At 34.9% G+C, this 16,848-nt stretch overlaps 1 protein-coding gene across 1 annotated transcript; it reads left to right on the forward strand.

The window, feature by feature from the left end:
• The first annotated feature begins 637 nt into the window (after positions 1-637).
• Positions 638-13,628, forward strand: LOC139694708 (angiogenic factor with G patch and FHA domains 1). Its single transcript, XM_071593205.1, has 9 exons — positions 638-1,131; positions 1,246-1,524; positions 1,637-1,804; positions 1,883-2,048; positions 2,134-2,294; positions 6,812-7,091; positions 7,706-7,907; positions 8,138-8,237; positions 12,015-13,628. The coding sequence occupies exons 1-9, from the start codon at positions 856-858 to the stop codon at positions 12,174-12,176; spliced, it is 1,794 nt and encodes a 597-aa protein (XP_071449306.1). The 5' UTR covers positions 638-855; the 3' UTR covers positions 12,177-13,628.
• Positions 13,629-16,848: the final 3,220 nt, after the last annotated feature.

Below are 16,848 nucleotides of genomic sequence, written 5' to 3' on the forward strand. Positions count from 1 at the left end.
TTCTTAAAATATTCATGAAAATCGGCAATTGTGGTAAACAAATAACAAAACCTTTTAGATGATGCTTTTTAATTTAAAAATTTCCATGAGAGAAACTGAATACTTATGATTTTCTGTAATAAACTCAGCTGACTGGAAATACGAGATAATTTAGCTGGTTTCTCCTCGTGAACATCTATGCGCAAAAGTTTTTTCTCGGTGTAATTTATTAAATTTTTAGAATGTGATATTGTTCTTTAATAATCGAATATTATACTAGAATAATAACTACACAAAGATTTTGATAATGTGTAAATGTGAATCACTGCTCAAGCTATTCAGACGTCATAGCTTACTGTCTCTCTCGAAGATCCAATACTGAAAAATTTTTCTTCATTCATGTGCCTCATTTTTATAAGAAGTCTTTGGAATTACAGCGCAATGATTGAAAATACGATATACTTGTAGATTTTAATAAGTGCTAAGCCCATACATTCAAAATTAATGATCATTGCGAATTTTATCCTCCTTTTATGTTGCATATTTTTCAAATCTCGAGTTATTTCTCTTCCTTGTACATATAACTTAGTACAGGTAACTGCCGAAAGAGGCCACGCGCCCTCAGGAAATTTGTAAACATGAGCACACGTGAAAAAAATCCAGGACATATATATTACAAACTTTATTTTTGTGCGTTCTCAATAATTGCACTAAGTGTTTTAGTGTGAAAATAATTGTTTAAACTATGGTAGATTCATATTTAAGAATTAAAATATACTGGGCTTGCCGTTCATTTGTTCTAACATTCTTTTGGCTACTTTTTGAAGTTTATGAAGCTGGAGTGCCCGAGAATTTTCCTCGTGTTGTCCCTTAATAATGATGGATCAAGATTCAGATACGAATCTGAAGGATTACGCTATCATTAGACAGTTATTGGAGCAGAATGAAGCAGAGAATGAAGGAAATTTGACCGACAATGACGTTGACATAGGTTCGTCAGTGAACGACATAAGTCCGAAGTTCCTACCTGTAGTTGAAGATATCCCAGAAGTGAAGCAATATATCGAGTTGTTACATAGATTTATCCTGATTCAACAGAAAAAGATTCTAAAATATAAGGAGAACCTGGTGGAAAATGGTCAAAGCATGAAGGTACGTGCTTTTGAAAAAAATATGTGGCATCTATTGATCGTGAAACGACCGTCTATGCTTAACTGTCGCTACATATATGCATTTAAAGTTAACAAATGATTACTTATATTATAGTTCCTTGAAGTTTCATCGGAAATTAATGAACAGAAGATTGAGAAATCCACCCAAACAGATAATGTTGTATTTTGTTCTTCCGACTGTACTTGTCCAAGTAAATCATCCGCTCCCTTGTGGAGTTCTGCAGAGGGAAATGCAACGGAAGGGCTTAGCGAAAAGACTATAGCAGAACAAGTGAAAGAGGCAGCCGAGCATGCTATGCAACAAACTGGATTTGTGTATGAAGAAACCTCTGGAATGTATTATGATTACAGTACTGGATATTATTACAATGCTGTGCGTATCTTTGTGGAGAGCATAACACCTATATCTGTTTCAGTGAACGATAATAAGGGCATGTAATTATTTTAAATGCAAAAATAAAAAATGCAACATCATTCTTTCACAGGAATTAGGCCTGTATTATGATGGTAACAAAGGTATTTACTACTACTATGATGAGAGTAATCACACTTTTCAATTTCACTCTCAAGCTGAAATTGATCCAGTAAGTTTTTCCCGAAATGCTGAGAACAGTTTAGATGAGAAAAAAAGAGCTAAACTAGGGGAAGGCAATGTAAGTAGAATTAAGTGAATAACTTTCAATTATTATTTTGGTTTGTCGGAGCTTCATGTATTTTTCTTGTTATTTCAGAAGAAAAAGAAGAGCAAAAGAAAAGCAGAAACAAAGGAGCATTCTGAGCCAAGTCAGAATGAAACTGATTCCGGTGAAGAAGGTGAATTTTCAGAGTCAAGTGAGGCTGATGAAGATTCGCCAATGACTTCAGAGGGAGATCAAGTTGAAAGTGAAGAGGATAGTTGTAAGAAATCATGTTTGAGTCATTTTAAGGCTTGTATATTTTTCTCATTGGTGCTTTAAAAATTTATTTCTCAAACTTCTTCTAGTATCTTCAAAGGAATGGCCTCCTTGTATGAGGATAATTGTCAAGGAAACAGAAGTTAAAGGTCTTAAAGTTGGGACACTGTTTATTGTCACCTGTACTGGTGGTACTTTGGGAAGAGAAGGTGATCATGCTGTAAGCATACCTGACATCAACATCAGTAAGGTAAGCCCATATATTAGCGTTTCTCTTGTGCACCATGTCAGGTCTCGTAAAAGGTGTGACTTTTATTGAAGTATTATTTTTAACTGGTCACTAAAGAAAATATTGTGGTTTCTGAGAGCAGGAGAAATTTCTTGAAATGAATTACTCATAAGTTTGTAGATTTTGTAAATTATAATTGTTGAAAAACTTTTGAAATTCTGTACATAGGAAACTCTAAGATGTCTTATGCATAGTTTCTGGTGCCAATAATATAGGTATTTCACTTAAAGATGTATGATGTGACGTGATAGTTTTCTGTGATTTTTCTATCATTATTTGTACTTGATCGATCATTTAAATCAATAATGGCGTTTTGATCATTTTTCTACACCCCACAATAATGTGTTTTGCATATGTACTACATTTATTAAATTTATCCATTTTTACCATTTAATCACAAGTATCTATGGTTGTAAATTTCAATAAATGTAATTTAATGAATGTTTGCTTAATGACATCACTTGCCAGATTATATTTAGAATTTACAAGGGAGATCTATATTTTTAAATATATGCTCTTAACCGATGATGAGTGGAAATATGTATGTACATTTATGTTTCCTAAGGTTTTATGTGCATTGTTCTTTATATATGAGGAACTTGATGTAGTTATATTGCTGTTCTATTATTTTTGAATCGTATTATAATGTAAGGGTTCAATATGTAGACTAAAAGTAAATATATACTATACTAGTTGTGTTAATGTCCAATTTTAACACTAAGGTGTTAGTTTCAGGCAATAAATTAGCAGATTGTAGTGGTTTTATGACAATTTTAATGGATTGCCTCTTGGTAGTGGAATTTCAACGTTGATGCAATATATTCTACAATTTTTTTTTTTAGTATTACAATCCTAGAATTGGTGTACTGCAGCCCTCCATTCCTTCCTATCCCATGCTAGCTCCTTCACTTCCCTATGGCTCTTCTTCCCCGTATCCTTCTTCACTTGCCCCAGATACTTGTCTCTTGGTCTTCCTCGGGGGGCTTTTCCTTCAATTTTTCCTTCCATTATACTTCCCACGTAACTGTTGTGCCTCATTACGTGGCTGACCCACCTTGTTCTTCTTTGGCGTATGGTGTTCCACAGAGTCCTCTCTTCTCCGATTCTTCTGTATACCTCTTCGTTTCTCACCTTTTCCGTCCATTTGATTTTCAACATCCTCCTCCAGCACCAGGTCTCGAAGGCTTCTATTCTTTTCTGATCCGTTTTTCCAATGGTCCATGCTTCTGATCCGTAGAGGGCCATTGCCCATACGAATGTTTTCACGTACTGTTTCCTTGTCTCCAGTTTTATGCTCTTCAAGCAGAGTAGAGGCCTTTTAGCCATGAATGCCGTCTTAGCTTGTGCTATTCGACGCTTGATGTCTGACGTGCTTCTCCCATCCCAAGTAATGGTACTTTCCAGGTAGGTGAATGATTCCACTTGTTCCAATCTCTCTCCTTTCAGGCGGACGTCGGCCACTGTTTTCTCTCTTCCGCACACTAGCACCTTAGTTTTCTTCTTATTGATTTTCATGTTGTATTCCAGGAACACTTTTTCAATTTTGTTCAGTGAGTTCTGCAGGTCTGCCTCACATCCTGCTACGATAGCGATGTCATCAGCAAATCGTAACATGTTGATTTCCTCTCCATTCACTTTGATACCTTTTATTCCTTGTTCTTCTATTTCTTTTATCGCTTCTTCCATGTACATATTGAAGAGTGCTGGCGACAGGTTACATCCTTGTCGAACCCCTTTGTTAATTTTTGCTTCTATATTTTTTCCTTCTTGCATGCGTATTGTGGCCACCTGATCCTTGTAGAGCCGATATATGATTCATCTGCCATTGTAGTCCATTCCCAGCTTTTCCATAGTACTGAACATCTTATTCCACTCTACGTTATCGAATGCCTTCTCCAAGTCTACAAAGGCTATGTACAGTGGTTTTCTCACGTGGATCATTTTCTCTATTAGTAGTCTCAGGCATAATATTGCCTCTCTTGTACCCCTATTCTTCCTAAATCCAAACTGGTTTTCTGACAGGTTTTCTTCGATTTTTCTTTGATTCTTCTGCCTACTATCCGAGTCAGGACTTTGGAGGCATGTGACACTAGACTCAGTGTTCGGTGCTCCTCACATTTCTCAGCCCTTGCTCTCTTTGGTATGGTCACCATTGAGCTCCTCTTGAAATCTTCTGGCAGCTTTCCGGATTCGTAGCAATCTTGGATTATTCCATATAGAACGTCTTGGGCTTTTTCACCAAGTGCTTTGATTACTTCTCCACTGATTTTATCTTCTCCGGGCGCCTTTCCATTCTTCAGGTCTTTCAATGCTCTCTCGAATTCACTTCTCAGTATCCCTGGACCACGGTTGTCTTCCTCCACTTGGTTCTGTTCATCTTTGAATGCTTCTTCTAGAGGTATCGGGTCTCGGTATAGCTCTTCAATGTACTGTTTCCATCTATTGCCGATTTCTCTATCTTCCATCAGCAGTTTTCCATCCGAATCTCTTATGTTTTTACACCTTGGTTTCCTTTCTCCAAAGTGCCTCTTTATTAGGTTGTATGCCGTTGCTGAGTTTCCCTTCATCATATTTTCGTTTATGTTCTCACAGCAGCTTTCAATCCAATTCTCTTTGGCCTTTTTCGATTCCCTGATGACTTGATTCCTTAGCTTCTTGTACAGTAATTCTTCTGTTTCATTTCTTGCGTTCTTATACTTTCTTCTTTCTTCTATGAGGGCTATAATTTGCTCCGTTATCCACGGTTTCCTGATTTCGACCAGCTTGCTCATCAGTTGTTCCTCTGCTACTTCTGTGATAGTCTTCTTAAGGCTATTCCATTTCTCTACTCCATTTTGGTCTCTCTGATTCCATTTCTCTATTCCATTTCTCTACTCCATATTCTACAATGGGGGAAGAATATTTTTTTGATAAACTAGCTCTCCTTGCTGTGATGGAATAACAGTGATATTCAGCATTCCATGCCTTCTACTCTTGTCACCCGCCAATCATCCTCTTGAAACATTAATAACTACTTCTTCCACTATGTTATTACTTGTCAGCATGTATACCTGCCTTACCAAATATTGGTCAGTTATGCCTTTATCTTTGCCAATAATGTCCTGTCATACACCAATCCTTATTCATTAACCTTCTCCTCATATTTTTATTCAATACTATGGCTGCACATAGACTTTTCATGTCTGCTGTAAATTAATCTGCAATTATCACTCCACTTCCCCATGTATCTGGTGCACAAATCTAATGTAACTTTTTGTACTCTCTTTTTCCACTTCTTTGTCAATGTTTTTTAGCTTTCCTGTCCTGAACTTTGTCCCTATTATACCAGTTGCAGTCCACTTCTAGGTATTTTTTCTGCTGCTGTCAGTTGTATGGTTTTGTTTGTCGACAACTGCAGAGGCAATGCTGCCTGCACTGCATCCTATTGGAACATTTCATGTAGTTTCCAGAATTCATTATCCATTTAATACCATATTATTGTCATTGTAAAAATAATGTAGATGGTTTATTGCTGTCTTCGTCAACAGTATTTTTAATTTGACAACATTCGAAAGTTTTTCCTATGTGTTCAGATACCAAACTATTGAATGTAGTTTAATGGAATATAAAATAAGCTTTTATATATTTATTTTGTATGCTGAATGTTGAGTTTACTTACATTTTTATGTAAAAAATAGACTGAGAGTGTTTCAAATGGCTTAAACTTAAAAATCTAGCCCTTCTTTTATAAAGGAACTTATTACCTCCCTTATAGTTCCTTAAAACTTATGAGAATATGATGTCTATTTGTTTCCAGGATCCAATTCGCCTTCAATGCAGTATTGATGAAAAGTTACTTCAATTTTTACTGTTGTGGAACTTCATGAGATAGGATTAACAAGTATTTGTTTCAAATACACTTTATTGTTGGACCCTTACTCATTTTCATTTTGTTCACATCTCGTATTGATTGGCCCATTGCGGAATAACAAAGTTATAAGTAAAGCTAAGAATGTGATGAACTTTATTAATAGTATGGTCTGAATTAATAAGGGATAAGTAAAAGTCTGGGCAACTTTTAACGAAATAATTCTATTTATTATCATAATGAGGATGGTTGCATTGAAGCTACTTCTTGATAATCAATGAAATACAGTATGTGCACATTCCTCTGGGTAATTTTGGGTGTATATGCCTTTTTATGTTGGTTGTGGCAACAGAGTTGGATATATTGTACATGATTAGTCACGTCCTAGGATAATGTAAGTTTTTAATTGTAACACTTGAAAAATTAGACTCCATGAGAACATACACATTTACATTAGTTTATGATGGTTATTATTATTATCTTTTAATTTTGCATTCAATGGTCCCATTAAGATCTATTTCTATTTGAAGTGCAAAATTATTTTTACTGTGGTATCCATACTTATTTTTTGTTACTAGGCAGAAGTCTTCGTTCTTATGGATTCTTATGAAATAAAATTTGATTTTTGTAGCACCATGGCAAGTTTACTTATGAAGTACCTGAAGATGGAGGTGAAGGAAAGTATTTCATCTGTGACTTTGGCAGTAGAAATGGAACCTATTTGAATGGAGAGAGGCTTTCTGTTGCTAAACAAGAGAGTGAGCCACAAGAGGTTGTGCATGGTAGTATAGTACAAGTAGGTTCTACCAAACTTCTTTGTCACATTCATCGAGGCTCTGAAACATGTGGTCACTGTGAACCAGGATTAGTTCAGAGAGAAGCCAACTCATCAGCTTCGCCCAACAATGCTGGTGAGAGCTCTCTTACGTTGCTCATTGCATTTACATGTGAATTTGTATTTCTTTGTTCTCTTATAATATTTGGAAGTTCATCTTGGCTGGTATTCAAACTGCTGTACTCCATTGAAAAATATTCTTAGTGTAATTTTGAGGATACATTGTTTTGCTTTTTAAAATGCAAACTTACCTCTTTTCCCTTGAACTTGTTGAAGAGTATTTTGTGGTAAGGCCTTATAATTAAGAATGAATCTTATTATGGAAAATCTTGTTGACTGAAACCAGAATTTGGCGGAAAATGGGAAAAATGTTGAGCCTGTATTAAATATTTGTGAATTTGAATGAGAATACATAAAATTAATTTTGATTTTTGAACTACCTTTTACTTTAATTATTAATCCTATTTTAATTTATAAGATCAATTATGATTTAATTTAATTGTTTGTACAATCTTACCTAATGGTTTGTGCTAATCTGTACTTATTATAAACATAATGTGGTGTAACTGTTTTGGTGATGAAAAGAATTTTTAACTTTAACAATGAAACTCTCTGATCATCTTTTGAACATCTTTCTGTGATGTGTGGAGAAGTACTTCATTTTTTAAGAGAGGAACTTGCAATTTTCAGATGAAATCGTTAGTTCGTACACCAGCAAGGAACAACATAAAAAAGAACTAAAACGATTGAAGAAAAAGTTTGGTTTGGAGAGCTGTGAACCCAATATGTCTGCAATTGCAGTCCCTGGATATGAAGATCGTGCCCAGGCACGAAGGTCGACCATTGGGTCTCAAGATCATCATGCCAAAACTGAAACAGCTTCAATGGAGGAGTAAGATTTAATGAGCTATAACTTGTGGAACTTTGTTTAAAACTTTTAGCCTGTTCATTTGTTGAATGAATGAAATTCTGCATTTCTAACTGATATTTCTTATTGATATAATTTCGTTTTCTTAACTTTATGGCCAACATGGCTGTGATTTTTATTTTAATAACATTTAGCATTATTATATTTTTTCACCTGTTGTTATTCATGATTTCAATGTGATTAATTTTTAACAGGGCTATCCGTCCTGATAACAAAGGTTATGAGCTGTTGTCTCGAATGGGGTGGAGCAAAGGACAGTCATTAGGGAAAGATGGCACTGGACTTACTGAACCAGTGAGTATTGGTTTGTACTTATTATTACATGTATGTTTACTGAAGTTTCATTCACCCATTGTTGTACCTTAAAAAATCCTTATCCCATGGCATTGCTGGTTTTATTTCTAAGCGAAATGTATATATTTTCCAGTATTAGGGCCACTGTTGAGTGTACTTACATTATTGTAGCCATGTACCTATAATGTAGGATGCTCATAAATCAAGTTATTTTAGAAATATAGCCTTGTTTCTCTCTTATAATTTGGTTTTATACCCTTATGGTATTATTTTTCAAGTTAATCATTCACTGTTATATAGGTTCTATTGGGATAACTTTCCTTTTTAACTGCCATAAATTCTTGTTACAATAAATATCAAGGGAGAAAGAAAGTATTTGGAATGAAACAAGTGTGTCAACAACTTTGCTACAAAAATCAGTAGTACATACTGAGCCTGCTGCTTATGATTCAACAATTTCTTCATCTTCACTGTCCTTGCAATAAAATTAGAAGTTTTGCTAATTAAATGCATGAAAATGCAAATTTTGAATACACTGAAAGAAATCCACTTTTAAGTGCTCGGAATTGTTTGATGTAGTCACATAATGCTCCAATGTGCTAAGTTGAGTTAAATGAATGGTGAAACAAATGTTCAAGTGAAAAAGTAGGGATGCTGTTTCACATTGGTTGGACCTCACCTTGAATATGAAGTGAGCATTTGGAACCATGCACAAAAGGAACTAATTTCAGGACAAATGAGGTAGAGAGAAGTGGTGCCTTTTTTGTAAGAAATCATAATGAAACAACAGAAAGAATAACTTTGCTATTGAATGTCCTGGAAGTACAAAGTACTTAAACTATTTGATAAAAACAAAACATTTGAATGATTGGGATGATTGTCCATGGTTGCCATCTCTGGATTACAAAGGTAAAACCTTAGACAGTCATTTCAATAATTGATTTCTAAGCCCTTGTAAGAATCTGCATCTTCAATCAAAATATCTGAACCTAGTACAGAGAGATAACTTTAGTCTCTCATTATATTAGTAATTGTGGTTTCATGAGAAGTAAGGTAACTTGACCATTGAACCTTTGGGTACAAGGAATCATATCTCCCTCTTAAAGAAGTCACAAAAGAATAAACGTCATGTACCATATGATTTGAATTGCCCAAAAATAAAATTATGCCCAAGGCTAGTAATTATCAAGGCACACTAATGGTGGGTGACTAAGTACACCTTGCCACAAACCTGATTGTGGTTGGCAGGATTAGATTTAGATGGCATGACGCCATTGGTGGGCACCTCTAGCAAGTCATTCTCATTTTTATTTAAAGAAGATTTATCACTTTGCTATTTATTTACTTCCTCATAAGAAAAACAGCAAAAAAATATAACAGAAATGATCTACATATAATTTTATAAGTTTAATCCACCGCTATAGAATAGTTATATAAAAATGGATAAAAACTTTTCAAAAGATTAATTACTGTTCAATAGGCATAATCCTGCATTACTTTTGTTGGCATAAACCACAGTTTTCAACCTGAAGATTGGTTTGATAAGTGAGGTTAAACCTCACCTAGTTTAGGTTAGTCACCTAGGTTAAACCTCAGCAAGTACTCAACCAAACAACATGTGAAATACACACATCAGAGTAGGGGGGTGCGGTTTCTGTCACCTTGCCACCTATGGTTCCCTAGGATGATGTGGTACGTGAGAAATCAAACAGCTCGGGTGAAGCTGAGGGTGCCTAGACGCGTGCCCATGAATCAAACCTGGGCCATCTGGTCAGTAGTCCAATGCTCTATCCACTGTACTACCATACCCCTGATTTGGCATAAGTGTCTTCAATATTTCCCATGCCTCAGAAGTATTCTTTATGATGGAAATTCCTTGTTCCTTGGCGTACTAGACATCTGAATGAGGCGAAACCAAGTTTTAATTGTCTTCTCTGAAATTGACTCCCAAGCTCCTTCACTGGTTCTTATTGTGTCTGAGAGAAACCAACTTAGAGCAGCATTGCTTTTCACTGCTCATATGCACCAGGAGACACTGATATGCTCATCTCTTCCTCAGGGTGCTAATTTCTTGTCTAGCAGTTGCAAAAATATTATCACTCTTGTAGGAAGGACCAAACCTAAAAATTTGTCAAAGATTTTTGGCCTAGGTTGTGAGTAGTGTAATTGTCCATAGCTAATCAACATTTGATGGTTCTTAGCAGCCATGTGATAGTAAAATTGTACAAGCCACTGACAGAATGCAATTGCTGATCTACACCTTCTTGTGGTAGGTGTAGTCATGGGAAATGGTGAGCAATATTAATTTTATTACTCTCTCTCATATAACGTCATCCAATATCTGGAGCTTTTTCATGTTTGTGCTGGATTTTGTTTACTCGTTGTAATAACTGAAACGCACACACTTCTATGTGGCTACTCCTTCAACGCTGTGAGTACCTACTCTAGGGCACAGATTTTTTTCCAGTCCAGCAATGTTTCATTTTAAATCTCACTCACTCTTAAAAAGTTATTATATAATCAATGTAATGTGTGTTTAATGGGAGCACACACAACTATAACACTATAAACACTTAGACTGTTTATATCTTAAACAAATTCGAAAGAAACTGTGGGAAATGCTGCCACAGTAACTTTTAATGGAGTCATCCGCTATTATACACTTGAATGCAATGATTTCAGAGTGTAAAAATCATTCGCCTTGACCGGGATCCCTCAATGTCCAGTTGAGTGCTTTAACCTCATGGACTGTGGCGTGTCGCGCACGACTATGAATGCCTGTGACATTGTATGTACGGTATTTCATCACAACATCTTGTTCTTTTAAAAGCCCCTAAATTTCAGAGTTTAAGAGGACGTCTCAATAGCTTAAGTGGCTAAAGCACTCGACTGGACATTGAGGGATTTGGGTTCGAATCCTGGTCAAGGAGAATGATTTTTACACTGTGAAATTATTGCATTGAAGTGCATAATAGCGGATGACTCCGTTAAAAGTTACTGTTGTGGCATCTCCCGCAGTTTCTTTGGAATTTTTCTTTACATGATTCAGGTTTTGATGTGGATATGTCATCTTTGAATGAAAAAAATGGGTAATACGAGGTAATCCTCCTAATTCCATGCTTAGAGTGGAGGAGTATGGTGGTACTTTGAAATGCCAAATGGAGGATGTAGTAAGGGAGGAAGAATGTGGAAGGAGGAAAGGTTGTCGAGGAGGTGGAGGAGGTTGACTAAGAAAACATTAAAAAGCAATGTGGTAAGCATTATTCCATCTTCTTTCCTGAGGCTTGCATCATGGAATTTACTGGTCACTGGTAATGACTTTTAAACAGACCTATTTCTTCATTGTAAACAGGCCTGTGACCAACAAACACCATAATCCAAACCTTCTATCTTGGGACAGAGGATGGAATGGAATGCTGACCGCATTGTTTAAAAATTTGATTTCTTTGTCCACCTCCTTATAAAACTCTTTCCGGTTCCTTACCCACATCATCCATTTGGCATTTCAAAGCTTCACCCATTCCTCTACCCACTCCCATTGTTCAAAGTACTGAATTTCTGAAATTTCCCTTTAACAGCTATGCACATCTCTATATTCATGCTGACACCATATTATGAATATATGTATGCTACCATTAAATACATAAGCAGGTGTATATTATTAAGGAGTAATTGTGCCCAGATATTATATTTGCAAAATTCACCAGAAGTCTAATAATGATTTTCCATAATAGTATGGCTCTTTAATATTTTTTATTTCTTTGTTCCAAATTAAAGGTTGCTGTGGTTGCAAGGAGGCCATTGGCGGGGCTAGGATCTGGGCAAGCGGAAGTTGCTCTCGCAACTGGAGGAACCCTGGAGGCTGATCCGGCTAAGCGCAAGCGGCTTGAAACTCTACAGAAGACAAAAGAAAGATATGACAATCTTCCTCAAAAATGAAAATATGCTTATGTTAGGAAACATATTCTATATTATGGTAGAGTATTGTCCAACTATATTGACTCACAGTCAATTAATTGAGTTGATAATGAAAATTAAGCTTGATAATGCATAAAGTTATGCAGGAAATATACATGCATTTTTTACTGTTGCCTTGCTCTCAGCCATCTTGTCAGTTATGCTGATATTCCTGAAGATGTACATGGGTGAGTAATTCATTACAAAAGAATATTTACTTGATCTTACCAAAGAGGATTTTTGCTTGGATGGATTTCAAACCATTGACTGTGAATTAATTATATCCACACATGTTGTGTTTTAAAAAATTTTTCCTTGGCCTCTGAGATCATTTTACTGTTTTTGTTAATTGATAAGAGAGTTCTATTTTTATTTTGTTTTAGTCAAAGAAAGTTTTTTAATTAATGTAAATACTTGTTATTTGTAGTTGAGGGAACAATCATAGCAGTTACATTTAATTTATTGTTTTTTCTCCTTTACATCTCACTGTTCAGATGATGAATGAATTGGAATTTAATTTCAGACATACAATCCAAGTAAAATTGAATACATCATGTAGGAGTTTTTCATAGAAAAAATATGCAGCCATGCACATAGACAATCAAATGCTTGCATTATCCTAAAAGTTCTGTATCAACTAGTTGTTTGCAGAATCGTACTGGCTAGATCAGTTCAAAGTGTGTGTGAGAATGACTTTCATTATTCTGGTGAAGTAATATCACCTCTAAAGGTATGGCTGAGCAAAAGGTTAAGGTTAACTATTTATTTGATAGTAAAATCTAGTGTATAAAATATGAATATTGTAAAAACAACCCTGGAATTCAAATATTGATACTCTGTTGACTAAAGAAGGAGGTTTCATGCTGTATCATAAATTGCCACTTTGTAATGGACTCTTGGTATCCATGACATCTCATGACTAGACTCACACTAACATATTTAGCAAAACAACTATATTTCTTGAATGTGTATTACATTTCCGATTCCATCTATGCCACATTCTATTTTCCGTGAGTTATTTTTGAAATGCCAAATCTATGTAAAGTAATTGTGTGGGCAAAAAATCTGAGATACTGTAGTAATAAAATATTTCAGTTATATGCTGCTCATTTATCTTAAGTTGATTGTAAGATTTTGGTTAGGTACGGGCAAGTCGTGAGTATATGTGATATCAAAGAATGTCATGAACCTCTGTAAGTGTTAAAGTTGCATTCATTTGGATTCTCTATTATCAACAGTGAGTGCAATATATTATTATGACGCATCACACCTAATCATGTATGTATGTATTATATTTATATAGAATGAATGTAAAGTTCTACTCAATGAATTTTGGGTTTTTGTGCAATTATATCTTTTAATGTGGGTCTTTTTAACTTGTAGATATTGTGATAATTAATGAATTTATTTTAGCTTAATCCACGTGAATGAAGTGCCAATTACCTTACCTAATTAAAATCTTTATTTGTCATAAACATGAGTTATCATTACTTGACTGATTCAGTTTATCAAATTTAAACTTGTGTGTTCACTCAATGTGTGAAGATATTTTTTCTGTGCAAATAGACTCACATATGTACGTACATATGTGCATGTTGAAACACATACTTGTGTGTACATAATCTTCATGCAGTTTTTTTCAAGGTTAGGCAAAATAAGAAAAGTTTGATTCATTTCAAGGACTTCATCCCTTCTGCTAATTTCTTACATGTCCTCTTCTTGAGAGTCTCTTCACCCATACATCAACCCCTAACTTTTTCAATCTACTTCTTTCTCTCCTACTCACATACATATATCTGTGTTGGTAATTCATCTCATTCATTCTCTCAAATTGACCAAACCAAGGCTAGCATATTTCTTTAATATGTATATATCTCTGGTACATCCAATCTGCATTCTTTCATAACCCACTCAAATATAATCCTATCTATTTTTTACCTAAGTGTAATTGTTATTTTTCCTTCCATAGAAGAACATTCATTTTTCGACATGCTCCTTTTGCAGTGGTACTTTTACTTACAAGCCACTCAATATTGAAAATTTTTGAGGTACATACATACTTTTTCATATTTCACTTCAGCCTCTTGATTTGAACTTATTTTTGAGACATGAATGGTGATGCTTTTGTAATTCAGTGACACAGACTCCTAAGTGTGTGTAGCAATGAAGTAAAATTTTTCCTGAGGTGATGGAACTTCCGGTGATGCCATTGAGTACACCAAATGAATGTATTTCTCATTGCACATTTCAACGCTCCTACAGTAGCCTTTATGCATGTTCAGCTCTAAACCATCTCTAGAGTATTAACAGTTGTTATTTTGTATGAATCTTTGTGCAGCAAATATTAATGCATCTTAAGTTTTTCTGGAGATAGTGTATCTCAAAACATGATATATTTAAAAGCACAAGTTATTTACATAGAACTTGCATCCACTAGAGATAAGTTGCAAAAACATTTAAACTAGTTAAGGATTATTTGAGAAATTCAAGTCTAGAAATGGTGTGAAAAGTGTTGCCAGATATTGAGGAGGTGCTAGAGCTGAAATGGGGGCTGCCAAATGGTGAGTGAAGGAATTTCAGCAACTGATGGAGTCTGAAGTTCTCGGACCGGAACAATTTTTTAACTTTGATGAGTGAGATGAGCATTCTGAAATTTTCTGTAAAATAAATGCTTGCAAGAATTTTCATCCAAATGATATTTCCAGGACACAAGGCAATGAAAAATAGGATCTTCTTTGAGGGAATGAGAATGGTCTTTTCTCCCACTATAAAACTGAAAATTCTAGAAAGGTATGAATATAAAAAAGTTCTTAGAATGGGTAATCATCCAGCACACTCACTACAAGTGGAGAATGATTTTATGAGTTTATTTTCATCAAAATTGAGTTCTCATTTCATACTTTATCACTCCTACAACCAATGGATCAGTATTATTACCAGCTTCAAAAGCTGTTCACCAAAGTTCTTTCCCAAAGATATTTTGAAGTTATTACTATTACAGAATTAATAATCTGGGAATCCTGGAAAGATCATTTCATTATTCTTCATAGTTTGTGTCTTATTAGCTAGGTGTGGGAAGCTCTTTCTATGAAACACTAAAATTATCCTGGGGAAATTTTTTGGCCAAACTGTGCACAAGGAGCTGGTTTGAAAGGACCTTAAAGTGAAATTGATATTATAAATATAGTTGTATTCCTGGGCCAGATCTTGCGTTTGGGAGATAGTAAAGCAGAAGTTGGGGAATTTTCAGAGGAACACAATGTTGAAATTACCACCAAAGAGCTACAAGGATTAGGAAGTGGACAGGAAAAGAAAAGGATGAAGAGGAAGAACATCTCTTTAGTGAACAAACAGCAGCAAGTGAAAAATGAAAATTTGATGTAAAATATCTTGCAACACTGAAGAAAAATTAGAAGATGTGGTTAAAAAGTGGCAACCAAATCAAACTTGTTTTGAAAGTCATCAGTATCTTCAATGACAATGTAATTAATCACTTATGAACGGTGATAAGGAAACAATAGACTCACTCATCGTTTAAAAGGTTGTGAATATCTGTCGAACAAAAAGAAGCAGCTGATGATAATTAATCTTAACTGAACTACGAAAACAACTGTAATAATACTGATTTTGAAAAAAGTAATGAAAGATGATTTTTCTACAAAGCATGTAAAGCGAAAGATATCATAAATAAAAATATGTTATAACTTTACACAAATTTTTTATTTTTTTTTCCAGAAGTTAAAATTTGGAAATGGATTAATTGATTTCCTATTATTGAGTTTTGAGGTACAAACTATCAGAACAATTTATGTTAGCAGTGTGAGGTACCAATGTACTACCAACGGCCTTTCTGGGGGCATTTACGTGTACTTGATGTCTTCATTCATCTTACTATCTTTCACAAAAATTCTGCCAAGATATATACGGTCATCTACCTGTTTCATCATAGAGTTTGCTGACTTTGATATATTTGAAACTTCATGGAATTTGGTTGGGTATGGAAAAGTCTAGGAATTACATGAAATCACCTGGGACCTTTTTGAATCATCTGTAATAAAATATGCCTACAATGAAGGTGATCTGAAAAAACAGTGAATCATATTTGAAAAGATTGCATTTGTCCTGTCAGATTTACCTAAGATCTCAAATATTTCATTGGGTTTTTCAAAATAAGCTTTCATTTTCAAAAGCTATCTTGAAGTCTATCTTCCTTGTCTGTGTTCTAAGACATCTAAGGAGATATGCTTTATTTTTTGGTCAATCTGGTTTTATTTTCATGTTGAAAGCTCTTGGTCTGACTTGTGTTTGAAAGAGAGTGAAATTTGTCATTAGCGTTGTCTATTGTAATCTAATGGTGGTGCTGATAGTTGGGGGTAGAGCTCACACCAGCAAAGCCCAATTGCATTTGAAAATCACACTCCTTTGGCCAGTTATTTTTCTTTCGCCACACCAATGGCTTCCCATGAATTTCTGAGAACTAAAAAATCTTACCCCTCAAATATTGGAAGAGGTTCAATGGCATCATCTGTGATTGAATTGACCATTAGACAAATACATGGAAATATTGGTGTTGACTTGGTAGGAGACACTTGTGTCATGCACTATTAGTGATTTTGATGGAAACTAATTCAACTCATTTAATGATTTTGGTTGA

The sequence above is a fragment of the Hetaerina americana genome, unplaced genomic scaffold (genome assembly GCF_022747635.1).
Source record: "Hetaerina americana unplaced genomic scaffold, ioHetAmer1.1.p SCAF_53, whole genome shotgun sequence".
Taxonomy (NCBI): Eukaryota; Metazoa; Arthropoda; class Insecta; order Odonata; family Calopterygidae; genus Hetaerina; species Hetaerina americana.